Source organism: Carlito syrichta, unplaced genomic scaffold (genome assembly GCF_000164805.1).
Source record: "Carlito syrichta isolate Samal-C Ts95f unplaced genomic scaffold, Tarsius_syrichta-2.0.1 Scaffold135896, whole genome shotgun sequence".
NCBI classification, from domain to species: domain Eukaryota; kingdom Metazoa; phylum Chordata; class Mammalia; order Primates; family Tarsiidae; genus Carlito; species Carlito syrichta.
In genome coordinates, this window is record NW_007079992.1 from 141,419 (window position 1) to 159,880 (window position 18,462).

At 46.3% G+C, this 18,462-nt stretch overlaps 1 protein-coding gene across 1 annotated transcript in view; it reads left to right on the forward strand.

Moving 5' to 3' along the window:
* The window catches only part of LOC103251053 (ankyrin repeat domain-containing protein 10-like), a 73,093-nt gene that overhangs the window by 42,855 nt on the left and 11,776 nt on the right, over positions 1-18,462 (forward strand). The window contains exons 10-11 of the mRNA XM_021708369.1: positions 5,427-5,518; positions 17,132-17,367. Coding sequence (XP_021564044.1) covers positions 5,427-5,518; positions 17,132-17,367 — 328 coding nt within the window. The remainder of the gene's footprint in view (positions 1-5,426; positions 5,519-17,131; positions 17,368-18,462) is intronic.

Genomic DNA, 18,462 nt, shown 5'->3' on the forward strand with positions numbered 1-18,462 from the left:
CTTCCTGCTCCCAGCTGCCCGCGCCTCGTGTCCACCGACAGTTGTGAAAACACTTCCATCCTGGCAACAGCGGTGCCTAGGTCGCTCCACAGTCGGTGCTGTGTCCACCTGCCGGTTGGGGTGACGCCCAGAGGCCAGTGGGCGTGTCATCACCAAGTGGGAGAGCGGGTGAGGGGGCCTGGGTTCGAGGTCACGCCTGCGCGTGTGAGCGCCGGGGTGCCGTTTCCCGCTGTCTTCACCTGAATGAGGCGCTCGGGCTGTTGGGGGCCTGGCTGCACAGGGCTGCGGCGGCCTCCTTGTCCTGCCTGAGGAAGGCTTGAGGTGAGGGGCATGGCCCGGGCTCCCGAGCTGGCTTCGAAGACGCCTTCTCTCTTGCTCGGTGTCTCAGTGCTGCTTCTGGGTGGTCGTGGAGGTCCCGTCTTGTGCGGAGGAGATTCTTTTCCTTTCTGCTTTTCTGCCTTTCCCAAGATTCCGCCCTTGATTATAACCAGGTGTCGAGTAGCAGCCTGCCCCTCTCTGGCGCGTCATCGAGAAGGAAGGTGTTTTAGCCAGCTTTAAAATGAGGATATGAGGCTTTGCAGACACCGCCACTTTGAGCCTTTTCCCGTGGTCAACCCCACCATGTTCTTCAACATCGCTGTCGACCCTTGGGCCGCGTCTCCTTCGAGCTGTTTGCAGACAGAGTTCCAAAGACAGCAGAAAACTTTTGTGCTCTGAGCACTGGAGAGAAAGGATTCGGTTATAAGGGTTCCTGCTTTCACAGAATTATTCCAGGGTATGTGCCAGGGTGGTGACTGTACACGCCATAATGGCACTGGCGGCAAGTCCATCTATGGGGAGTAATTTGATGATGAGAACTTCATCTTGAAGCATACAGGTCCTGGCATCTTGTCCATGGCAAATGCTGGACCCAACACCAACGGTTCCCAGTTTTTCATCTGCACTACTAAGACTGAGTGGTTGGATGCAAGCATGTGGTTTTGGCAAGGTGAAAGAGGGCATGAATGTTGTGCAAGCCGTGTAGGGCTTTGGGTGCAAGAATGGCAAGACCAGCAAGAAGATCACCATTGCTGACTGTGGACCGCTCTCATAAATTTGACTTGGTTTATCTTAAACTACCAGATCATTCCTTCTGTAACTCAGGAGAGCACCCCCTCCATCCCATTTGCTCGCAGTATCCCTGTAATCTTTGTGCTCCTGCTACAATTCTTTGGGTTCCATATTTTCCTTATTCCCTTCCACGTCTAGTTGGATTGCAGAGAAATAAAAACTAAATAACAAAAAAATTAAAAAATAAAATGAGGATATGGGAACGGGGAGTGGGAAGAGGGTGGCTCGTGTCCTTATAAAACCTCGATAGGAAAGAGTGCATAGGGTAGGCACCAGTATTTGGGCCTGTTCTGTTCCGGCCCTGAAGCTTGGGAAATGGGACCGCTTCTTTTGTCACCTTTTGAGTCAGGGTCTCCCTCTGTTACCCAGACTGGAATGCAGTGGTGCAGTGGTGGGCTCAAGGGCTCTTCCCACCTCGACCTCCGAGTGGCGAGACCTATAGACACGTGCCATGACGCCTGGCTAGTTTTTATGTCCCTTTTGTAGATACGAGGTCTTGCTGTGCTACCTCGGCTGGTCCCAAACTCCTAGGCTCAAGCAGTCCTCCCACCTCGACCACCCAGAGTGGGTGACAGGCGTGAGCCACCGTGCCCAACCGGTCCAGCTTTTGTGCTTGCCGTATTGCCCCTCTGTCCTCCCGCGTGGATGCGCCCTGTTGCTTGTGTTCGTGTGTGTGAGAGTTGCGAAATATCACTTGTCTGCCCTCACTGTGCTGGGCATGGGCCTGTCATCGTCTGCCTCCTGCCTGGCCTTCTCCCTGCCTGCCTCTCCCGGGAGAACGGGCACTACAGGCTTGGTTCCAGCTTCTGCCGCGTCTCTGGCTTCGGGCAGGTCATTACTTGGTCTGTGGCTCCATCTCCTTGTTAGTGAAGTATGGATAATAATTCCAGGATTGCCAGCAGTCAGTACTTACCGTGGACCTTAGTATAGAGTGTTCTGGTGTTAATTTTCCTTAAATTGTTATGCAGCCTCTCGTTTAGAGAGGTCTAGAGAACTTGCCTACCTGCTTTTTAGACCTTATAAAATTAGAAGCCCCACTGCAAATAGTGTCTTAGAGCTATTGAGTGTTTCCAGAAGATACGGGGGGGCGATGTGCGGCTGTGTGCACACACCCCTTTCCCCCTACACCCTGGGCTGCACCTGGAGACCCTTCTGTACTCTGTTTCCCAAGCAAGAGCTACGATCTTTCTCTCTGTGGCCCTCCCTGCGTTTGAAATACCCGGTCAAGCCTCCGGGGCCTCACATGTGCTGGGGTGTCGTGCAGCTTGTTGGACATCCTGGAGTTGCTCCCCAGCGTGTGGTGTGTACCTCTGAATCCCAGGCCCGGTTCTTGTCTCTTCCATGGTGGATGAACTGGGACCTCTCTTGCGGTGGGCATGCCCTAGTCCTTGAGGTCACGGGGCCCGCTTGTTAGTCCCCCAACACACTGTTGATGCATCTTGAGGCAGACAGTTTTTCTCGTTTTTCGTATCAGCCCTTATACAAACAGATCCAGGTCTCTCCTTCGTTGTTTGTGTACGTGTTTTTTTTTGTTGTCTGTTTGTTTGTTTTTTTGAGTTGGAGTCTCACTCTGTTACCCAGACTGGAGTGCAGTGGCCGCTCCCGGCCACCACAGCCTCGCCTGCTGGGCTCCAGCGATCCTTCTGCCTCAGCCTTCCAGTAGCTGGAACTACAGGGGCGCCCTACCACGCCTGGCTCATTTTGATTTCTTGTCGAGATGAGGTCTCGCCAAGTTGCCCAGGCGGTCTCGAACCCGCGGGCTCAGGCATTCCACTTACCTCAGCCTCCCAAAGGTGCCAGAATGAGCCACCGAGCCCAGCTACGTGTTATTGTTTTTGAACCTGGCATTGCATTTCTGTGGAGTGCCTTGTGAATTTTAGCCTGCCTTCTGGTCTGCTCATCATTTGACATCGTAGCTACGAACAGCTCTGAGTTCATTTTCCCCTAGGTCAGTACTGTAGACTTTCTTGGCCATCTCCAAGATGAGCCTGCCAGGTGATTGACAGTAGGATGTGCTGTCTGCAGGCCCAGGGTTCTCAGTTGCCCGAGAGGAAATGAAGTCAGCCTTGGTGTGGTTTATTTTTAGTGAGTCTGTATTGACTAGCCTTGGTAAGTATTTGCAAGCCTTCTCTCTAATACCCCTTCTAGAATTTTGCTGGCATTTGACGTTGCCTTTGGTTTCTAGTATCTAGGCTAGAAATCAAATGTTTCTTGATTACAAATCAAGGTGTACCTGTCTCGTCTTCAGATTCCCGGCACTGCTCCGGGCCACTTGATCACCCCCTTGGCCCCGCTGCAGTGGCTGGTCTGAACCAGAGACGTGGGCCCTGTCCACGTGGCTCCGTGCTCTTGGTGTCTCCTGGGCTACAGATTTCTTTGGTAGTATTGGTTTTGCCCTCATAGGCTCCCTGTAAGGAGCTAGGTAGTTTTGCTGCTTGTCTGCCATCTGTTAATATCCCACCATACCATGTCCTGACTTTCTCATCTTGTTCCAAGGATAACTTCAGAAGCCTGTTTTTTTGTTTTGGGAGTTTGTTTTGTTTTGTTTTGTTTTGCAAAACCCCATCTAAATCTCAGTTCTAGCTTTCCTGGCAATAATTTTATGTGATTTTTGTTTGTCTTTATTTTGTGCTGCTTCTCCCCCTTCCCGCCACAAACACACACATGCGTGCGCACGCCCACACCCACACACCACACACGCACTGGAAGGATAGGGCTAGGTGTTTGCTTTTTTAGAAATCTTGGTTCACTAGATAGTTCCCTGTATAGCCGCATGGTCTTATATGTTTCTTTTTCTTAAAAGTGGGATTTTTCTGTGTAGCACTTTACGTTGCTTTACATCCTGTTTAGAACCTTGTTTAAATAAATGTCCACACTTGGCCTTCCAGTAAAGTTGAACCTTTCACCGTGGGTTTTTCTGTGAACTGTTTCTCTTCATGTGGGGCGACCCTCGCCTCATTTTTTTCCTCTGAGTTAATGCACTTCAGCGAAGGAACTCAGGTGCCTGAATTTATGAATAAACTCTTTTCTAGGGTACACACACTGTGCGCGGTTGCTGCACTCCTGTTTCTGTCTATCCCTCAATACTGTGGCAGTTGCCCACTGGCAAGCCCAGTGACGCTGAAGTGTGACTGATTCAAAAACTGCTGTGCTGAGTCCAGAGTTTCCCAGACAGAAAGTCTTAACTTGTTTTCTTTTCTCTCTCTTGTGTTGTTGTTGTTGTTGTTGTGCCAGGGTCTCACGCTGCACCCAGGCTGATTGCAGCTCACCACAGCCTTAACCTCCTGGCCCAGGTGATCCTTCCGCCTCGACCTCTCAAGTAGCAGGGACTATAGTCACGTACTAACGTGCCCAGTTAATTTTTTTATTTTTTGTCGAGATGCGGTCTTAGCATGTGGTCCAGGCTGGTCTTGCACTCCTGGGTTCAAGTGATCCTCCCAAAGTGGTGGCATTACAGGCATGAGCCCCTGTACCCGGCCCATAAAGTCTTAATTCTTCTCATGGAAACGACTTTCTTCTCTTGATCGCTTGTCTCTTTGATTGCATTCACTCTGTCCCTTCCTTGCCTGAAGGCCTGCGAAAGTTGTGCTTTGGACTTTGTTCCTCCGTACAGCGCAAGAGTTGTTCGTGACTGGTGGTCCCCACAGTGCTCCCGAGTCTGCTTGGTATCCCCTGCCTGCGTAGCCTTTGCGCCAGCTCCCGCGTCGCTTTCTGAAGCACAGGATGATCCCTGGGAAGCGGCCTGTTGGCCTCTGTGCACACCTCCCTTCTCTTGGCCTGACCGTCTGACCTCAGGCCGCCTTGTCTAAAATGTGGTCCCAGTTCAGGTTGAAAACAAAGTTCGAGGCAGACCGATGGCATTGACCCAGGCTGGTGTTGCTGTAGACCGAGGAACACGGGCAGGTGGGACCGCATGGCAGCTCTCATGTGCCTCTTCTTGGCCTGAATTACTGCTTGAATAGGATTTTTTTAACTTGTTATAAGATAGTTATCTTGGGCTTACAGAGAACGTGTTTATGCTAAGATCCAGCATGAAACGACACGTAGACAGACCACCGTGGAGGATTCACATTGTCGCTGCAGGAGCGGCCCGAGGCTTCGGGTCACTGACCTGAACCCAGCGTCCGAGAGAGCTGGCCCTCCCGGCTCACTGTGTCCTCTTCACGGGTGGCTCGCCCCGGGTTCTGCTTCGCGTCTTGCTCACCACATTTCCTCCTCTCAAAGGTGGATGGGAAGGTCTCTGATCTGTGCCGTCACCTGAAGACGTCGGCGGTGTCGTGAGGTCTGAGCGTGTGTGTTGCTTCCTGTCGTTTCAGGACTGTGAGGGTGAAACCCCCATTCACAAGGCGGCTCGCTCTGGGAGCCTGGACTGCATCAGCGCCCTTGTGGCCAACGGGGCCGAAGTCAAGTAAGTGTCTTCGTTGATTCTTCCCAGCTAGAGATGTAGTCAAGGATGTGTGTCTCCAGGCAGCACTGAAGCAAACACAAGTCCTCAAGCTCTGTTTTTAAAATTAGTAATGGAATTTTGCCCTTTAGATCCGTTGGCGTTAGTGAGGAAAACTGTGTGGCTAGTTAATCGCTAGCAGAAGGGGATTTAAGTTCAGAGCAGTCTCAGAATTCTTGTTGTGAGACAGCGTATTTGGATTGAAAGCAGTTAACTGACTGGATTTGGACTTGGCATCATTGACTTTGCCACTAACTAGTCGTGTCGCTGTGGGCAAGTCTTCACATTTTCTTTGCCAAGTTTTAATTTCAAAACAAGAAGCTTGTTGGATTAGAATATCTTCTTGGGCCCCTCTGGCTTGAAAAATCCTTGAAGACAATTAGCTTGATAAGTTTTTATTTCCTCATCTTAGCAGATGTGAGAACATTGTGCTTTAAAGCTTATTATGACTGAATGATGGATAGCTCCATGAAAGCTAGGACCATTTACATTAAGGACTTGAGGCTTGGCTTGAGCCTCTGAGATTGATGGCATTATTTTAGAATATCTTTGCTTTAGGCTAGTGTACATCAGCTAGCGTAGTTGGGGTTTGATAGAACAATCTTAGTGTTTAAGTGTATTCATTTAGAAATGTGATTTTTGTATGCAAATCCTTAGCTAGCCATGGCATTATATGTTTATTTTAGGTGTTTGTTTGTATTAACTTTCTCTCAAAGATTTATGTTATAAAAATTTTTCTTCTGCAGTTCACAGCATTAACAATGGATGCGGTTTTCACCCTTAAATGTTGAGTGTAAGCTATAGAGCTGTAATAACCAAAATAACTGATAATATCAGCTTTTTTGTTTTACCTTAAGTGTTATGAGTAATTCATAAAGATTCATTATAAGCCACATTATTCTAATATAAATGTGAAAATTTAGACTTTGGGAGAAATAAACCCCACAAAACTAACTTAGTTTAACCCTTTGGTTTCCATTTCATTGCTTTGACTCTGTGTTCTAGTAAATATTGAAAAAATAGATCCCAGACGTTAAAAGCACGTAGGTTAACACAAGGCACGCGTAAGTGCTAGCGGCTGCCCTCAGTCTCTCAGTATCTTAGCTTCTGTTCTGTTAAGTATATTGGCAAGATGAGTTATTAGTTCAGGCTGTGAGCCTTCCCTTAACATAGTGATGTCGTATCACAAATGTGGCCTGTATCTACTGTTATGTTGCAGGGACCCTTGTGACTTCACGTGTAGTTATGACTAAAGGTAATGTAAAAACAGTTGGTAATGTGAATATATTTTGTACAGTATTAGAACATTGAGATAATTCTCAGTGGCTTGCTTTAAAGTTGGAAATGCAGTGTCCTTAGTTGTATTTAGATTAAAAACTCAAATCTTAAACTTTAATGACAGAAGCTTTGGTTATAAATACAGAGTCATATAGCATAATTGATTAAATTGTTTAATTGTCATTTATTAAAATAATGGATAATTAGAAGTTGATCTTTTTAACAGCTTATTTTTCTAAATAATTCTCTAATTGGTCCTGAACATTTTATTACAAAGTTGTCAGTTTTGTTCATTTTAACGGCTAGCTTCACCCTTTGAACCAATACATATCTATCATGATGTCCTTTTCTCGGGAGGTGTCTTTTAAAAACGGAGACTCTTTGATTTACGATCTGTCCTTGGTTTCAGGCCCTCCAGTGTCCCTCTCCCCAGCTGTGGCTGAGGTGGCCGCAGGGGCCAGGCCGCGTTTCCTCCTCAGTGCAGGAGCCACTGCAAGACCCCGCACTCTGGTGACCTCCCTGGACTGAGCGCTCACTTTTTTTTAGAAGAAAGACTTAGCCTGGCTGTGGCCCAAAGCGATTCTTAAAATTCTCAGTCTGGCTCGATGGAGTCCGAGTCATCATTCTTTATTGCTGCTGTGTATGTGGTGATTCAGCCTTCAACATCGAGATTTTTGAAAGTCAGTTTTGCCATGAACTTGCACGTTGCTTCTTGATAGCTGTTCTGCACATTTTCATAATTTACCCATTTAATCTGCCAACAAAACAGCTGAATTCCCCAAATATGGTACTGGGGTCAATTATTTGAAGTTACTTTTTTTTCCCCCAATTCAGAATGGGCCAGATTATTCTTCATATTACATGCTATAATATTTAGGTGCTAATACAGATTTTTCGTTTTCCTATGAATGGATTAAAAGCTGCCTTATATCAGTATTAGTAAATGAATAAATTTGTTCTTAATTCCTGATTTGCTTTTTATATATTTGCTACATAAAGTGGCCAAAGTCTTAAATGGTTATGATTTTTTGGACGTCAGGTAGATAATGAGGGTGAGTACATAGGTATCTGTGGCTAGAATGGTTGTTACATAACTTACCTGTTAATATAGGTTGCATCTGTAAGATAACGCATTTCAGCTGCTGTGCATCGTATTAAATTTTCTAGCACCACACGTGAGTATGTTCATGGACTTTCTTTTTCTTCTCTTATTTTACGTCTTGAGTTTTGGTGCCAAGTTTTCTTTTCCACTGAGGTTCTGTTTCTGGCTTATGTGATGATGGCCATTATGACTTGCCATTGTTGACATCTAAAAATTGACATACACAGGATTAAACTTCAGTTCTGTGACCAAACTAAATGTCTATGTACTTTAAAGGGTCTGGTCCTCTGACTAAGTGTGGCGTTCTCATGACGGATGCTGGCATCATCCTCAGTCCTGCTGGCGTGGCACTCCGCTTTTTGTCACAGCCAGTATTTGAATGCTGTTTGCGTGGCACTTGGGACTTTGACTAGAAGAAGAGAATATGCTGACATGAAAAAATTGTCCCCTCATTTTTCTTTTGGATGATGGAATCAGTAACAGCATAAGATGACGTCTTAATGTGGTTTTGGAAAAAGACTTGAAAATTTGCTGCCTGCTGATAATTAGGTCCTTTCTACTACTGACATTGTAAATAGCAGATTTGAGGCTTGAGTTACCTATACTTTTAAGAATTGGGTGCCAATTATTTTGGGTTACTTTTTTGTCTTTATTTTCTGAGAGATAAAGTGGAGAAGCCTTCCTACCAGCCAGCTGTTGAAATTGCTTTGTGCCACTAAGAAATCAAGGGGCTTAGCTGGATTTAGTGTGAAGCAAGGATTACTTGCATCTCAGGCAGATTTGCTGGTCTGTTTCGATCCTGCATCATATGGGTACGAGTGTTACGGCAAAGCCTCTGACCTTCTGTAGGAGAGGATTTCTCATTCTGGGGTGACCAGATCCTCAAGTGAGCAACATGTCTTTGAGCTTAACCATGGTCATTAGCTAGCCAGAGAAGTTTCTGTAGCCTTATAGACACAGGTTCAATGACTCACTCCAAGAAGTCTTTCTCGCCTAGGCTAGGAAACAGGCACAGTGCCTGTAATGACAAAAACCTAAAATGTGATGCTCATAGACTATTTTCTTTTAAATGCTGCGGAAAATGTTTAATTCGTTTGTTCGCGTATTTGCCCTTCAGAACAATAGTTCAGTTAAGAATCGATCAGAATCGTGACTCTGAATTTGTGTTTTCTGATTTTAGACCCTCTGGATTCTAGTCATTCTCGTGTCCTAGTATCTGCCGCCTTTTATCTCGTCACTGCGGCAAACTTACCGGATCTTGCCGTTTCTCGGTTCTTTTTTATTAACATCTCTCAGGATGGGGAAGCACTTCCTGTGGTGGCTGTTGTGCCTGCCAGACAGGAGCTGATAGTGGGCGGCACTGGTCCAGAGCTGTGGCAAATTAAGCTTAGAATTTGGGTCATACTTCACAGCAGCTTGAATAAGATGCAGATTTCATCTTTAACTGCTGCCTTTATAATGCAAAGGTGCTTTCAGATACAACCCATGATTTCTCAATTCAAACGTCTTTTTCCCTTGCCAAATGATAGTAGGAGCACGTCCAATATTCTGTTAAACTCCTGGGAGGATGCTCTTACATTTTCACGCATGCCAACATAACTGTGGTGTAGTTGCCACGTAAAACTTGCCTCAGTAATGAACTTGAAATGAAAACTTGGTACCAAATGTGTTCAGGTAGAAACGCTTGAAAAAATAGTTTCTCCCTATTGTTAACTGAAGAATATATTTCAGAAAGTCTTCATAATTCTATGAGAGCTTGGACACCAAAGGGTTAAAAATACCCATGTATTCTTTGAAGACATTGTAGATGTTTGCTAATGTTTTGTCTGTACAAATGGGCATTTAGTGATGTTTTACCTTTTTTTAATGATGCCATGTATTTGCTTATTTCCATCTAGGAATAGTTACTAATGTATTTGAGATACAGCATACCAAATTTTAAAGTAACCAGAATCGTGAGTTGATGGTTTTTAGTCCATACTGTTAACTTTTGTGGAAATACTGACGTTTAAGTTGGCCTCACGCTTAAGAGGGACCGGAGGTCATTTCCAAGGCAGTGTTTGAGAGCAGTAGCTCTCGGTCCAGGTGGTCACCTGACAGTGGCTTGAGCTCAGTAGATGTGCCTCTGCGCACCTGCCGTGTATCTATGTATTTTTAACCAGATGTTGCCTGCAAATATGTGATCCCTTATTATGTAAGTTTCCTGTTTTGTGAACCATTGCCCGTTTTAAATCACACAGAAGACTCTGAATCTGTAAAACTACACATGTCAATGTCTTACAGCTACGTAATTCGAATTGACTTGGTTTTTTCAAGTAATCCTAGAAAGGGGGCGCATTCCATATAGAAACTGCTGAAACTGCCCCCGGTGCTTCTCCGAAACCTTACAGTGTGGCATTGAATGTTCAGTGTCGCTTCCTTTCTGCACACAAGGCATACTGTTGAGGTATTTGTTGCGGTGATTGGTTTTAATGCTAATCTAGGAATTCAGATATAGATTCTTTAGATTTGCATGCTTTGCTTACCCTAATTTATGATATCTACCTTTTTATTTGTAAACTAACAATAGCTAAGTTGAGATCAGAGTTTTAACAGAAATATTATTTATATGAAAACTGTGGTTATCTTTTCTTGTCACATGGCATCAACAACAAGAATACATCCTGCAGGGGGTGTGACCCCTCGGATTCTAGAAATTGAGCTTCAGGTATTTCCTGATCTGTGGTTTTCCAAAATTAAAAAAAGTCAAAAAACGTTTTTATCAGAATGGCTTCTCCTTCCTTCTGGAATTGTGGCACTATAAGTGGAAATAGAAGGAACCTGGCTAGCAGCAGAGTAGAGTTTGGTTTTTAAAGTTCTTGGAGGTGAGGACTCCTTAAATACGAATACCAATGATCTGTTCAGAATATAGCCTTGCAGAAAATGCCGCATGTAAGCCTGTGGGTCTTCAGTGCAGTTAGCCAGTTCGGTTGGTTTCTGCCGGTGGTTTGGCAGAACGGTGGCCTCATAGTGAAGACGTTCGCTGTCATCCCAGGTTTTAGTGTTCCGGTTTTGAGAGCAGTAGGGAGCGAGTGGCTCACCGCTGCTTTTCCGTCTTGATGAAGATCCAGGAGCTGGAATTTACAGACACGCACAGACATCGCCGTTTCCTAGTGAATCACAGCACGCTCAACTTAGCAGCCCAAACATCTGATTGTGTCCCTTTTTATTTTTTTGAGAGAAAGTTAATTTTTTAAAACTTCAAACCAGGACCAGTTTGACCATCAAGTTGACTATTGCCTAATTTTTAAGAGTCTTTGCCCACTTTCGAAGACTTTTCAAATGGATGTTGAAGAGGACCAGGGAGGGTCCCTCACTCCTCTTGTTTTGGGAAAGGGGCGGACATGCATTTTAGGTCAGGTCCAGGCTGTGTGCCCGAGGGCATCAAACTGAAGAGGCCCAATTCAGACGCGTGCGCGAGTCACCTACAAACAATGTGCACACTTTCGTTACCACCGCAGTTTTCATTCAAAGTACAGCTTTTGAGTCTTTTTGAACCATTTCTTCAGATACCTTAAATTTCCCTTCGAAACAGTGTGTGGAAGTACTAGTCCAGAGGACCTTTTTTCTTCCCTTATGCCTCCCTCGAAGTTGGTAGGAGTGGCTGGTGGCTAGTGCCTGTGGCCACATGCTCTGCTCAGGAAACATCTGTGGATTGAGGGGTGGAGGCTGGACTGTTTAAAAGTTCTGTGGCGGAGCAAAGGGCTAGTTTCTAATGTACAGTTAACATGGAACCTGTAAATCATGTATCTATATGCCCAGCTCTTCTTGAATTTTAGGAAAGTAAAGCAGGGTAGCTTGGATTTGTACTTCAACTGGGAACACTAAATGGTGGAGTTTGAAGGTATCGTAATACCAGGATTGTCATTTTCAACTGTTGAAACATTGAACTTGAAATCCTGCTTAACAAATAGGAAAGCATATGTGGAAATCAAATTTAAAGATCCAAGCCTCTTTTGTTGGAAATATTTTGAGAACTATCCAGTTTGGTTATTATTTGACTTTTGACTTGGAAACCCACGTGATTTTCAGCCTCTAATGCGCGTAAAATCAAACTATTTAGAAGTAGTTCAAGGGCCTCAGGCTCTGCAGCCAGCCCTTGCTCGGGCCCGCGTGAGCACGCTGCCTGCTGTCCTCGCTGGGCTCTCAGCCCGCGCACCTGAGACATCCATAGGACCAGGAACGGCTGCCTTCCCGCTCATGCTCCCAGGTCTCTTGTTTTACATCTTCTAAAGTTTGCCTGTAGATTTCTCTTGGTGTTTAACATTTGTGTGACAGACTCGGCAACTTTTGAAAGGTTGTCTTTTTATTTGACTGGGGCATAAAATTCATAGAGAGGCATTTTTCTGTTATTAAAAAAGAAGGTAAGAGCAGAGGAATCATCAGAGGTGAAAGAGCGTTCTTTCTGAAGATTCGAAGCCACAGCGAGACACCATTCTTGCCTCAGTTAGAACGACGGTTACCAGAAAGCCAAACAACCACATGCTGGTGAGGACGCAGAGAAAAGGGGTGCTCACACACTGCCGGTGAGGGTGGAAGCTGGTTGCTGTCATGGAGAACAGCCAGAGGGTCCTGGAAAAGGCCAGAACTAGAGCTGCCATGTGGTCCGCCAGTCCAGATGGAAAAGCAGCGTATCAAAGAGACCTCCACACCTGTGTTTGATAGCACTGTTCACGGTGGCCACGATTTGGAATTGCCCTATCAACATATGTGTATGGAAAATAGACACAGTGGAATACTGTTTAGCCATAAAAAGAACAAACTTCTGTCATTTGGGGGCAGCATGTGGAACTTGAAGGATGTTATGTTAAGTGAGATAATCCAGACCCAGAGAGATAAATGCTCCGTGATCTCGCTGATACGTGAAAGCTAAAAAAAAAGGTGTCATTGAAGTAGAAAGTATCTGGGCCTTGTGCAATGGCTCACTCCTATCATCCTGACACTTCTGGAGACTGAAGCAGGATTACTTGGCCTTGTGCAATGGCTCACTCCTATCATCCTGACACTTCTGGAGACTGAAGCAGGATTACTTCAGGCCAAGAGTTCAAGACCAACTTGGGCAACATAGCGAGGCCCCCTGACTGTGAATGTTTTTTTTAAGCGAGCCAGGTGTGGTGGTGCACACCTGTAGTCCTAGCTGCTTTGGAGGCCAAGGTGGAAGAATCACACTCACGCCCAGGAGGTCGAGGCTGCAGTGAGTTCTGATGGCACCACTGCACTCCAGCCTTGGTGACAGAGCCAGACCAGTCTCTTAAAAGAGTGGTGTTTACTTGAAGGCTGCTAGGGGAAGGTGGGGAGGGAGGGATGGGTTAAAGAATACAGAGTTGTGCTAGATGAGAGGAGAAAGTTCTAGTGTTACGTAGCACGATAGGGCGACCGTCGTCAACTGAAACTTAGTTTACCTTTTTATATAGCTAGAAGAGACAAATAAACGAGAAATGTTGGAGGCGGTGGATATCCTCATCATTCTGATTTGATCGCCGTGCATTGTGTTGGAACTCATCAGGTGCCCTGTGAAAGTGAACAAATGTCATGTGCCTATTGTCCAAGTTGTAACGAAGAAGTAGAGGGCTAGTTATGGGTATCTATTTGGTTAATGTTACTCGGCCGATCTGGCCTGCTGCTTGTTCTTGTATGGCCTGTCAGCTGAGAATGGATTTTACGTTTCTAAATGGTTGAACAAAAACCAAGAGTATTGCCTGACATAAAATTATGTGGAATTCCAGTTTCAGCGTCCATAAGTAAGGGTTGATTAGAACGTAGCTACACTCACCTGTCTGAGCCTGCTTTCAGGCTACAGCAGACCTGAGCAGCTGCGGCTGAGCATGTGGCCGGCAAGGCCTGAGTCCTCACAGATGGTCCTTCACAGGAAACGGTCTCCCCTGGTGGAGGACCCTGGCCATCGCTCCAGGCCAGCTTCGGTACTGTGCACGCCACAGTCGAGCCACCACTCGCAAAGTGCTTTTTAATGTGAGCAGAGAATGAGGACATTTCCCATGCGTAGAGAATGGAGGTGATGACCAGGTAAGTAGGAGAGGAAGCCAGGAGGGGGGGGGTCGGTCGGGCTTGGATGCCTCTGCTTGAGGATGACATGAGCACTTGAACTTGAGCTGTGTGTTGTGGACGCTTGGCCTCTGGAAACACAGGAGACACGAGGGTTGAAAGCTAGTGTAGCTCGGTAGAATCAGAGAAGAGGTGTGTTTGCTTTCTTTCTCTTTTAATTTAATTTTATTCTGCAGCTGCGGGGACTAAGTCAGGATTGGGTCCATACGTGGTTGGGGAGCAGGCGAGGTTTGGGGCCTCCCGTTGGACCCCACTTCGCCTGGGTTGGGCTCAGGCACCTTGTTGGTGTTAGGTGGGCCCTGCCCCACTGGCAGTGTCTCGCTCCTGCCAGACCCCGGTCGCTGTTTTGGAGCCGCATGATAGATGTTCAGGGCCGCTTGTGAGAGTCCCAGGGCATTTTCTTTCTGCTCATCATGTCTAACGGTCGGTCCCCGAACTCTGTGAGATGCAGAAGTTCAGTGACCTGGGTGTGGCTCCTGCTATGCCCCTCGTCCTCATGTGGAGTTCCCGGCACACGTGGGCTGCAGTCCTTTTGGGCGCTTCTTGTAGTTAAAGTCCGTTTTGGAAATGGGGTTAGCTCTGGTCCAAGCCAAGTGCCGTGCGAGGGTTTCGCCACCTGCGCAGGGGAGAAGGTGTGCCAGGACCCTCACCAGTGTCACCAGGTGTGAGAAGTGCTCTCAGCCAGGTGCTATGCAGTGATCTCCACTTACTGGCGCCATTTTGCTGCCCATTTTTCTTCAAGGTTCTATTTATTTGGGAGAACAGTACACTTGGCTGTGCTAACCCAAATTCGGTCTAGTGTTCCGTTTCTGAATGAGGAATAAAGGCATCGAGAGTTTGGGATGTTCTTTTACCAACTTCAGAATGTTGGCATGCCCCTTAGGCCTCTTTATTTTCATCAGTGAACTGGCATTTATGATTGTAAAGGCCATTTTTAAAACTCTGCTATTGTTTTTCATTCTCTAATCCAGTAAAGAGTCTGCACTGTGAGTGTTATTAAGTTACTACTTTTATTTGTCCTTAGTGTTATGTGGCAGCTCCTCATTTTTGTATTCTTTGATTTGGAGAGCAAGTCCATGCTTAGCTGTAGAAATGATCATTTTATAAACCTGCTTATGTTCTCATTCATAGTCTTTATCTTTTCAAATGGGAAGAGCTTTAAAGTTTTCATATGTCAGCTTGTTTTTCTGTTCACATTCTTGATAGCATAGACAGCGCTTGTGATGTCTTTTGAAAATGAAGTACACTATTTAAAAAATCATCCAGCTATATGATAAAACTGTACACTTAAAATTTATACACATATTGATTTTATTTTGTACAAATGTGATTGATAGGCCGGGCGCGGTGGCTCAAGCCTGTCATCCCAGCGCTTTGGGAGGCCGAGGCAAGAGGATTGCTTGAGATCAGGGGTTCGAGACCAGCCTGGGCAAATTGGTGAGACCTCGTCTCTACAATAAATAAAAAAATAAGCTGGGCGTGGTAGTGCACGCTTAAAGTTCTAGCTACTTGGAAGGCTGAGGCGGAAGGATCACCTGAGCCCTGCAGGTCGAGGCTGTGGTGGCCAGGAGTGTGCCACTGCACTCCAGCCTGGGCAACAGAGTGAGACTCTGACTCAAAGAAAAAAAAAAAAAAAAAAAGAAAGAAATACTAGGATACTATTCGCCAGAATTCACAGCCATGAAGTCTTGTGGCAAATAGAAATGTCCATTGTCCCTAACAGTTCTGCAGCTGCCTCGTATTTTCAAACTTTATCTTTCATATCTGACCAGGTTGGGCTTGGGCCTTTTTTTTGAAAGGTATCGTGCATTTGTCTCGTGCCTTAAAAAGTGGAGATACGTTTAGTGAGTGTCCCCAAACAGATTATTCATCTCTGAGGTTGGATCTTTATGATGGCAGGAAGTAGGGTTGCAGGCGGTTGTTGCCCTCCTAAAGGATGCTGTTTCTCCCTGATTCTGTAGCTTCCTTCTTCCCCCCAACAGTAGCCCCAAGAAACACGGGTCAGGGCTCTGGACTGGTTGCTTCAATGACCCGAATAAGGCCTGCGTTTGGCGCCTTGCTGTGTACGCAGTGCAGCCTGCTGGACAGAGGTGGGTGCCTCTTGGCTGCTTCGCGCTTCTCCAGTTTTGGTCGTTCCCTGTGGCTCGCAGAGGGTTGGCTTTTCTGCAGGCTCGCTTCACAGGCCAGTGCAGTCCGTGTCTTCCAGGGGCTTCAGCCTGGAGCCGCTCCTGGCCCCTCGGTTGTAACTCGGTGACCTGCGCAGTTACCAGCGATCCTTTTACGCTCCGCTCCTTTTTTGCCTGTCCCTGGGTCTGGCCATCACTTCCGACTTTAATCTGAGTCTTCGGTGCCAGAGGACAGTGGCTTTTTAGTATTTTTTAGCCAACTGAGCCGTGGGTTCCTGAGCGGGAGGAGTGAGTTTTCAGGACAGTCTGAAAAGCTTTTCAAAGGCAGCAGGCACTCAGATCTCCAGAACGCTGAAACGCACTGCTCCTGCAAGTTCTCTTAAGCACGGCACAACAGTCAAAATATGACACAAAAACCTGGAGCTTCTCAGACCTTGAGTCTGGTGACAGGTTGCCTTCATGTCAGGACATCTTCTGAACTTCCACTTATAGTGTCACTTGCTAGCATAAAGTCTGGCTTGGTAAGCCGTTGCTTTTGGTTCTGGGAAGCCAGTTATGAATGCCATGGACAATTTCAATACATGTTTGTTTGTTATGATTTTACTCAAGCTAAAGGAATGGGTTATGACAATTAAGTGCAGATAATACAGAATTGAGTTTCGGGTTAAGTCTGAAGTTAGCATAAATCTAGATTCTTCAGACTAACATAAAACATGATTTGGAGAAGTTAAATAGGAAGATGGCTTTTTAAAGTTTAGTATATTGATTGTTTTAAATTACCATCTCCCAAATCTTGCTTAGAAATCAGAAGTTAGTTACAGAGCTAGGTTGAGAACGTCTTCTGTAATGAAGATTTGCTGTAAATGTGCTTACTCTTCATGTCGCCTTCAGATAGCTAGTCAGTTCAGCAGGAGCAGAGACGGGGGAGCGTGCGGACGGGCTGTAATTCCATGTTTTTGTGTCACGCAGCCTGAGAAATGCCAGTGGCCTGACGGCAGCAGACATTGCACATACCCAGGGTTTCCAAGCGTGTGCCCAGTTTCTCTTGAACCTCCAGAACTGTCACCTGAACCGTTTCTATAACAATGGCGCCCTAAACGGGGGCCATCAGAGCGTGTTTCCTAGCCACGTTGGCGTGGGGACAAATCGAAAGCGATGCTTGGAAGACTCGGAAGCCTTTGGAGTCAAGAAAGCCAGAACCGAAGGTGAGGCCGCTTCGGGTGGGTGCTCCCCGGGGCTTTCCTCTCTTGAGTGTGCTTTCTCTTGACGGCCGAACACGCCTTCGAGACGGGACCCTCACTCCGGGTGCTAGTGTGTGCCCGGTGGTTTCTCACATGGTGGCGGCGGGCATGTCTCCTGCATGGCCACCGTGAAGATGGGCCACTCTCCAAAAAGGAGGCTGTGGGAGCTGCAGGCAGCCTGGGGTCAGTGTGTACTACACACAGCTTTCCGAGCACTGTGTTCCCTGCCGGGAACTAGAGAAATCTTTTCGTTTGTTGTTATCTGTTTAAAACATATCTATTAAAAAGAAGTCTGCCACCGTGCCCGGCTTTTTATTTGCTTCTTGTGATGTTCTTGAGCTTATGTATATTGCCAGTAGTTTGACGGGACGTTTTCACATTTGAGAAGGTCAGTGTTTTCTGTACCGTTACCACTTGCACTATGACTTGACCCCAGCTGGTCTCTACCCCCTGCGGTAACTTGTGTTGGTTTATCACAGCGAGATCTGGGGTGTCAGTTTGATGTTGGGGACTTAAGTCTCTAAGGTAAGTTCTTTTAATTCTAAGTATTCTTCCACCTTTTCAAGGTAGTTTTGGAGTTTGCTTAGAAGCAGAGTTAGCCAGTCTACTCTTTAAGTGAGAAAAGCTACCCTTTTCTCTTTTTTTTGAGTTGGAGTCTCACTCCGTCGCCCAGACTGGAGTGCAGTGGCCGCTCCCAGCCACTGCAGCCTCCACTCGCTGGTCTCCAGTGATCCTTCCACCTCAGCCTTCCAAGTAGCCAGAACTACAGGCGCGCGCTACCACGCCTGGCTAAAAAGCCACCCTTTTATATAGAAAAAATATTTTCTGTATCTGTATGCAAAACGTCTTATCAAAATACACATTTGATAGCTTGGTAGGAATATTTAGTGCACGTAGAAAGGGAACGGTGCGGCATAGTCAATAAAAATGATTAACTCAAGCCGGGCTCGGTGGCTCAGCCTGTAATCCCACGCCTTTAGGAGGCTGAGGTGAGTGGATTGCCTGAGCCTATGGGTTTGAGACCCACCTGGGCAGGCGAGACCTCATCTCTACAGAAAT